The sequence below is a fragment of the Elephantulus edwardii genome, unplaced genomic scaffold (assembly GCF_000299155.1).
Source record: "Elephantulus edwardii isolate Elephantulus edwardi_28Jun2011 unplaced genomic scaffold, EleEdw1.0 scaffold00048, whole genome shotgun sequence".
Classification (NCBI taxonomy): Eukaryota; Metazoa; Chordata; class Mammalia; order Macroscelidea; family Macroscelididae; genus Elephantulus; species Elephantulus edwardii.
The window spans coordinates 1716932-1724775 of NW_006399798.1; the positions used below are offsets into that span (position 1 = coordinate 1716932).

At 62.7% G+C, this 7844-nt stretch overlaps 1 protein-coding gene across 1 annotated transcript; it reads right to left on the reverse strand.

Moving 5' to 3' along the window:
• Window positions 1–222: 222 nt before the first annotated feature.
• On the reverse strand, window positions 223–7828 carry CHMP6 (charged multivesicular body protein 6). The gene is made up of 8 exons (XM_006886160.1): window positions 7744–7828; window positions 4573–4682; window positions 3917–4004; window positions 3440–3526; window positions 2150–2215; window positions 1945–2025; window positions 863–917; window positions 223–311 (listed from the first exon to the last, which is right to left on the reverse strand). The coding sequence occupies exons 1-8, from the start codon at window positions 7804–7806 to the stop codon at window positions 256–258; spliced, it is 606 nt and encodes a 201-aa protein (XP_006886222.1). The 5' UTR covers window positions 7807–7828; the 3' UTR covers window positions 223–255.
• Window positions 7829–7844: the final 16 nt, after the last annotated feature.

The following is a 7844-nucleotide window of genomic DNA, read 5'->3' on the forward strand; positions in this document are numbered from 1 at the left end:
TCCTCAGCCCCACGCTGCAGGGGCCGCTGGGCAGCTCCGGGGCGGCCGCCTGGCCTTGCCACCACCATCACAGTTGTGTGTGGCCGGAGAGGAGCAGTCACCACACTAGGCCCTGGGGTTCACGCCGTGACGGACACTGGGTGACAATCCTGAGCAGGTGCTGAGAAGGACCCTCCCGGAGTCCGGCTGGGACTGGCCACACGCCCTGCTCTCCGTGGCCACCATCCGTCGGGACGTCCCGCAGGCCGGGGGCGGTTACGATGCTGCCACCAGCTCCGCCGGCCTGGGCTTGGCCTTGACGGCGGCTTTTTCTGTGGAGAAGGGAAAATGTTGGCCAAGCTCCGCGGCTCCGGTGCGTGGAGATCCCGGCCACGGAAACCCTGGTCTGTGGAGACCCCACCCCTTTTACTGCAGAGGAGGGGGGACGAGAGGGGAGACAAGACCCAAACCCCGCACGAGGTGCCAGCTGAGTACCGCACAGGAAGTGGTTGGCAAGTGGGCGAGGGGACACGTGGCGTGGACCGTGGACAAGCGCCCAGGAGCGGCAGCCCCGCCCTGGATCTAAAGATGAAGAGGATGGCCCCAGAGGGGTCGGGAAAGGACACACGGAAACACGAGGCTCTCAGAGGGACACTTTCAAGGAACGTGGAGAGTGCTGTGTGCTATCGCTGGGGGTCACCACTGCAGTCTGCCCCTGGGGTCCATCTCTTAGACAGGCCCTGGGGACTGAGGCCCAGCCTCAGAGATGACGTGTGTGCCCTGTGCCAGTCTCATGATGCCAGACTGGCGAGGAAGGGCTGGGCAGGGCCCGCCCTCAGGCTCTCCTGGGAGTCCCAGGCTGGGGGATAGATCAGGACAGTACCTGGCTTCTGTTCCGGAAGGGGCTCTGCGGGGACATCTGGCAGCTCGATCTGTTCCTGAGAAAAGAGACAGAGGCTGTGAAGGGACACTGTGGCCAGGGGCCACGCAGCCCGGCCTCAGCTTGGAGGGACGGGGCTGGTCAAAGACCCAGGAGACACAGATGCCATGCAGGCTTGGGGGCTGGCCAACAGCCCCGCCGGACCCCCAGCCAGGCAGCCTCTCTGTGGTGGGGTCTGTGTGGGAGGAGAGAGGGCCGACACAGGGCCGCACCTCCCAGCTGGACCCCTGCACACAGCTTATGAGGACGTGGGCACGAGAGGGCAGCCCTCAGAGGGGAGGGCAGCTTGCCTGGGGCAGCAAAGGACACAATCAGGCCAAATGAGACAGTGGACCCTAAAACTTGTGGCCTTCAAAGAGGATCCCAAGGGAGCTCTGGTGGCCTAGTGGCAAGAAGCTGCATTGTAATCCCTAAGGCACACAGTTTGAATCCACAAGATGGCCCCGCTGGAGAAGAAGGGACAATCTCCTCCTGTGCTAGGCAGACCTGATTCAACATTACACAAGAGAAACATAAATAAAATTAAAAAAACAAAACAAAACAAAAACGACAGTTCTAGAAACACGAGGACAGCGAGGACCAAGGACAGGGCAGAACACGTGTGTGTGGATGACAGAGGGGATGTGTACGGAGACAAGACACCTGTGTGCGTGCTGACCACTGACCACAGACCTGGGTTTGTGTGGGGACAGAACACACATGCACATGGAGACCTGGGAACGTGGACAAGATGGGGACAGGACACCGTGTGCACTGACCGCACACCTGGGTGTGTGCATGAGGACGGACAGGGCACTGTTTGCACACCTGGGTGTGTCTGAGCATGAGGACGGGACAGGGACAGGACACTGCACACAGGCCGCACACCTGGGCGTGTGCATGACGACAGGACAGGGCAGCAGGCCTCAGCCACGTGACCCTGCCTGTGCCAGCGAGCCCCTGGGTCAAGCATCCACGTCGGTGCTGCAGGGGCACCTGGCAGCCTGGTCCCCGTGGCCGGTGGCTGTGGCCCGTGGCGGCCGTACCTGTGTGATGGCTTCCAGCTCCCGCAGGATGGCGTCCTCGTCGTCCTGAGTGAAGCTGCCCGCCAACAACTCATCTATTTGCTGTGGAGGAAGGAGCCGTGGTGAGGAGTGGACCCCAAGGCCCGGCTTCCAAGGGCAGCAGGCGGGCTGGCTTGACCACCCTCCAAAACAGGTGGCCTGTCCCCTCCCATCCCGAAGCGCTCACCCGCTGGTACTCCACAGCCTCGTGGGTCTCGTCCAGGATCCGCTCCACCTCCTCTATGGACATCACCTGGGAAGGTGTGGATGACGGACGGGTGTGGTCAGGCCTCCACCTGTCCTGCCCCAGCCCGACCACGCCCACCCATGTGCTGTCCCTCAGGTGTGGCCCTGCCCCTAGCTGCTCAAAGGGCACTTCCGTCCAAGGAACACAGCCCTCACTCTTGCCAGAAGCCTGGACTACGCCCTCTGGCTGGAGCTATCCCGGAGACCTCATGCCCCTCCGTCAGACACAGGCCCCATCACAGGACGGTCCTGTTCCCAGAGGGCCACCCGGCCCACAGGCCCACCTGGACTGGCAGCCTCTCCCGGGAGGTGGCTGCCGACTGTCCGCTGCCCAGCCTTGTGCTGTGGACAGACAACCCTGTGCTCTTGCTGTATCCCCACTCCACCCGTTAAACCCCTACTTGACCTGTTAATACCTCAGTGTCCCCGTTCTTCCATGATCTGCTGACAGCTCCACGTCTTCCTGTGGCCACCTGACAGATCCATGTCCCTGCCCCCCAACTCCCTGTCATTCCTGCCCCATGTCACCCTCATCTCCACCAGCCTGCTGACACCCTGTGTGCCCATCCTGTCGCCCTCTGCCCCTGCCCTGTTTCCCTGTCCCCACCGTGTCCCTTTATCTCCCTTTGTCCCCTCATATCTGTCCCCACCGTGCCCTCCCTTTCTTCTGCCCTGTCCCCCCTTAACCTCCCTTTGTCCCCCCATGTCCTTGTCCCCCACCCTATCCTCATCCTTTCTGGAGACCTCATGCACCTCCTTTAGACACCCTGTCTCCACCCTGTCCTCCTTTGCCACTGCCCTGTCCCCCCTTAACCTCCCTTTGTCCTCCCATGTCTCCATCCTCGTCCAGTCCCCCCTTAATCTCCCTTTGCCCCCCATGACCCCATCCCCACCCTGTCCCCATCCCTGCCCTGTGCCCCCTTTATCTCACTTTGTCCCCCCTTGTCTCCCCATATCCCTAACCCCCCGTCCCCATCCTCGCCCTGTCCCCCCTTAATCTCCCTTTGTCCCCCCGTGTCCCCATCCTCACCCTGTCCCCAACCCTGTCCCGTCCCTGCATGTCGCCGTCCCTGCCCTGTCCCCTTTATTTCACTTTGTCTCCCCTTGTCTCCCCATGTCACCATCCCCCAGTCCCCATCCTCGTCCTGTCCCCCCTTAATCTCCCTTTGTTCCCCCCGTGTCCCGATCCCCGCCCTGTCCCCCCTTTGTCCCCCGCCCACCCCCTGCCCACCTGGTGCATCTTGTGCAGACACTCATTTCCAAACTGCAGCCCCTCCATCACCTTCATCTCGATCTGCGTGAACTCGATGCTCTGAACCTGCACAGAGTGAAGACGGGGCCTGAGGGGCCAGCCCCGCCCTGTTCCAGTACGGGCGACGCTGCGGCCTCTGGGGCAGCCCCCCCGCCCGCCATCCTCACTGCCCCTGGGCACTGGCAGGACGGGCACCGGGCGTGACCACAGCGCAGGCTTAGGGCTCGTCTGTTGCTCCAATGGGGCAGAGCCCTGAGCAGATGCCCTTACAGGTGACACCCTCAAGGCCTTGTGCCGGAGGCCACCTGGGTCCTGTCCACCCTCAGAGTGCGGTGCCCCAAGTCCGCAGGCCTGCTGACCATCAGCCTCACTGCAGACCCCCATCCTCTGCAGACCTGGCCGCCACCTCCATAGACCCCGAGCCTAGACAGAAAGCAGCCCGCGGCCTTGGCCTACCATGGTCTCCAGACTGGTGATCTGCTGCTCCGTCTTGTCCAGCAGCTGCTCCCGGTATCGCTTCTTCTTCAGCAGCAGCCTCGCCCGCCTGCGGAGGACACGGTCAGCTCCCTGCCTGCTCCCAAAGCCTCAACAGCCCCCCTGCAGCCAGCACAGGCTTGGCCTCCTGCCCCACTCGCCGCTGCAGGGGAGACCAGAGGTTGGCCTCCAGCCCAGATATTCCCACCCTCACCAGGAGCCCCTGTGAAGGAGATACGGCCCAGCCTCCTGTGCCACATCGCAGTCCCATCCCGGGTGCCCCAGCTTCCATCTCCTGCCCTGGCCTGTCTCCTGGCCCATCCCTGATTCTGGCTCCTGTCATCTCCCATTCTGTCCCCGTCTCGTGTTGTCCTGTCCCCTTCTCTCGTCCTGTGCCCGGTGTCGCATCCTGTCCTCCTCTCTAGTGCTATGTCCGGTGTCCCGTCCCCTGTCCCCCCTCTCATCCAGTGCCCAGTGTCCCGTCCCGTCCCCCTCTTGTCCTGTGTCCGGTGTCCCGTCCCGTCCCCCTCTCGTCCTGTGTCCGGTGTCCCGTCCCGTCCCCCTCTCGTCCTGTGCCCGGTGTCGCATCCTGTCCTCCTCTCTAGTCCTGTGTCCGGTGTCCTGTCCCCTCCGCTCACTCCTTTTTGCCGTCACGCAGGAGCTGCCTGGCCACGGCGCGCTCCCGCTCCAGCTGCTGGGTGACCCTCTTCTGGTACTGCCTCAGCTTGTCCCGTTGCTGCTTCAGTTGCTGCGGGGATGGGGAGAGACACGGTCCACTCAGCAGCCCGTGGGGACACGGGTCAGCTGTGGGCGCTGAAACGCAGACTGGCTCTGCTATGGACCCCAGCCCGCACCCTGACACCAGGACCACGCAGTGAGGCTGACCCGGCAGAGCACCAGCCATGACTCGGCTGCAGTCAGGTCTGTAAAAAGTGGTTTACCTTCTCGATGTTCAGCTAAACACGGCCAAACGTACCCTACTCGGCCGTCTGTCCACGTACAACCAAGCGGAAGATGAAGCCCTCGGAGGTGGGGCCACCCGCCCCCTCCTGAGAAGCATGAAGGCAGGGCCTGCTCGGTGCTGCACTATCCCTGATCTCAGCAGGGACATTAAAAGAGCATGACGCTCCCGGCGTCCTCGCCACGGGTTCAGCTAAACTACCGTCTGGGTTTAGGAGACGTCAGGAGGTGCTCTTGGTTTACGGCGATCTCAGGACAGTAGCTTTTCTGACCTCAGTGGTTCCAGACTCTGAAATCTGTCTATGAGCTGCTGGAATTCTGTTCTGCACACTCCCCTTCTGAGCACATTCCTCTAAGGCCTCGTTGGTCAAATTCTCTGTAACCACAGCTGCAGATACTTGGTTCCTGCCTCAGAGGAGGTACAGCTATTTGTGGCTTGTTCGTGGGGTAGCGTGGGGTGTTACACTGGAGGGGGTCCTCCTGGAAACTGGTGGCTGGAGATCAGGAAGGCTGCTCCACCACCCCAACTGAGTCACCTGGCTCCCCACATCCTGGTGCTGGGGCAGAGGGCCACCTGCTGGGGCTGTGCGTCCGGGGAGGTCCAGGCACGGCAGCCCCAAGGTTCCAAATATGAGGGACAGAAAACCTACACATGCTCTCCCCCCCCTCAACAGGACAGGACTCCGTGGGACTGGAATCACTCCCATCCTGGTACTTCAGGACCTGGGGCGCATGCTAGCCCCCCACATCACATCAGGACTGGGACCCGGGGGGCCCTCCAGTCTTTCTCCAACTTCCTCTCCTCAGACAGAAGTGTGGCACCAGCACCCACTCTGTCCACCTCCCTGTCCTGTGTACTGGCCACATAAGTGCCAGACTTAGGAAGGGCAGCGGTCAGGCTGCCCCATCAAGAAAGGAGGGCACAGAGGGCCCCTCAACACCACTGGCTTCCCAACTCATGCCCTGGACAGACAAGAAGCCATTTCCTCTGTCCCGGGCCGGTGTGCTGTCGGATGCCAGGTTCCAAGGAGGAGGAGGCCGCACGAGAAGTTCCTGGAAACCTGAGTGAATTTCTAGCCGTTGCAGAGGCCGAGGAAGGAAGCTGGAGGCCAGTCCTCAGAGGGGGAAACGTAAGCTGCAGTCTGTGGGGCAAGGCCAAGCTGGTCATCCTGCTGCTGAAGGACACTGTCTAGAACAGGACGCTCTGTAACGGCCATATGTCCGCCTCTTCTTCTCGACCTGGGGCCTGCATTAAGCAGCTCTGTTTCGCATCTTGCCTTCAGTTCTCAATACAGAAAGGACACAGCGTCCGGGCAGATCCCTGGCCCTGAGGCCACAAGGAGGGGACCCCGCTTGTCCTGAGCAGACCCCACCTGACTCGGTCTCCACTGTGAAAGACACACCCTCCCCTTCCTGCCTCTTTCCCAACATGCTGACTTTCTTACAGCATCTCAGCACACTGTCCAGGGCCTGGTGTTGTCAGGAACAGCTGACCACACGGCGTCACCTGCCTGGGGTGGTCACTTGCTGGAGGGGACAAGCTCCTGGCCTCCTCTTTGCTTTGGAAAGGGCTCTGGAGGACGTGCAGGGACGGGGTGAACGGGAGGCGACCCATGCTGTGGCTGCTTGATGCCTCACAGATGTGGGGAGGGCGCCAGCGTCGACATCACACCCACGGCCCCATGCAGCACAGGGATTCAGGGTCAGCCAGGAGGCGGCGTTCTGGAGAATCCTGGTGTCTGCGAGTCAGCAAGCAAGCACCCAGGGGGAGCAGGACCTGCCTCTGGAGGTGGATCAGGCTGTGTGTGGGAAGGTGGCGTCCAGCACCTGCGGTCGGTGCCAGGTGCTCCGTCGGGCAGCCTGCTGGGCTGACACACCCTGGCTGCACATCAGTTTGAGCCAGCACCCAGCCCTGCCTGTCCTCACACATGGTCGTGTCTGAGCGTCATTTACAAGCACCACCCCTTGTCCACGGACTGGTCCCTCCTATGTGGTGTGGCCTCCTGGCTCCCAAGGCCACGCTGGCTGCCAGAGTTGAGGACACTAGGGTGACAAGCACAGACTCGAAAGCATGACTCTGAAACAGTTGGGCTCCCTCCTGCCCCGAGGACAGTCACAATGTGATGGCCAGGCTGTGGTCACTCCAGGCACCAGGGGTTGGGATCTCTAGGTAAGGAGGAGTCCAGGGTAGTGGTGGAGGCAAACTCTGGCTGTAAACTCTGAAAGCCTGGTGGTCGGCGGTATCGTCCATCGGTGATTCCACAGGAGAGAGGCAGAGTGCTCAGTGCTGGACTCAAGGGGACACCTCTGGGCACCAGCAGTTACAAGTGAGTCTCATAGGTTCAACTGCGGACGGAGGTGCAAGCGGCTGAAGTTCAAACTCGCCCAGGGGGCCGCGTTAGAAAGACCTGGCAATCCGCCTCCACCGACTGCCGCTGCGGGGTGACTAGCTTAATGCTGTCCACAGGTTGGGACAAGCGCCTGCGCGGTCACAGCCCTGCCTGCCGGTGGACACCCGCGGACACTACCGACAGAAACCGGGAATCGGAAGAGAGAGGGAGCCGACACTGCAGCCGAGGGTGGGCGGTGGTCAGCCCGGGGCCCATCGCGGGCAGCCCGAACCCGAACCCGACCACCCAGGGGCCCGGAGACCCTCGCGGGCAGCGGATGACCAGCCCGGGGCCCCTCGCGCTCGGAGGCCAGGATCCAGGGCCCGGCGGGGAGAGGTCGCCCTGCGGCGAGGCCGGACCCCAGACCCGGGGCTCCGAGCGCCCTTGTGCGTCCCCGGCCTCAGTTTCCCCGCAGCTTCCCGGGCGCAGACCGGCCCCCCGGCCCCGGCCGCAGCTCACCAGCACGGCCTTGTCCTGCTCCGTGACCCGGCTCTGCTTCTTGCGGCCGAACAGGTTGCCCATGGCGGCGCCCAGGCCTCCGCCCCCGGCCGCGAGCCCGA

Bases quoted from the DNA above. Each gene is read 5' to 3' on its own strand.
- CHMP6 (XM_006886160.1), bottom strand. From the start codon at position 7,806: ATGGGCAACCTGTTCGGCCGCAAGAAGCAGAGCCGGGTCACGGAGCAG. The intron at 4,683-7,743 runs GTGAGCTGCGGC...CCATCCCCGCAG, and splicing joins AGCAGGACAAGGCCGTGCTG to CAACTGAAGCAGCAACGGGA. The intron at 2,026-2,149 runs GTGAGCGCTTCG...CTTCCTCCACAG, and splicing joins AGGCTGTGGAGTACCAGCGG to CAAATAGATGAGTTGTTGGC.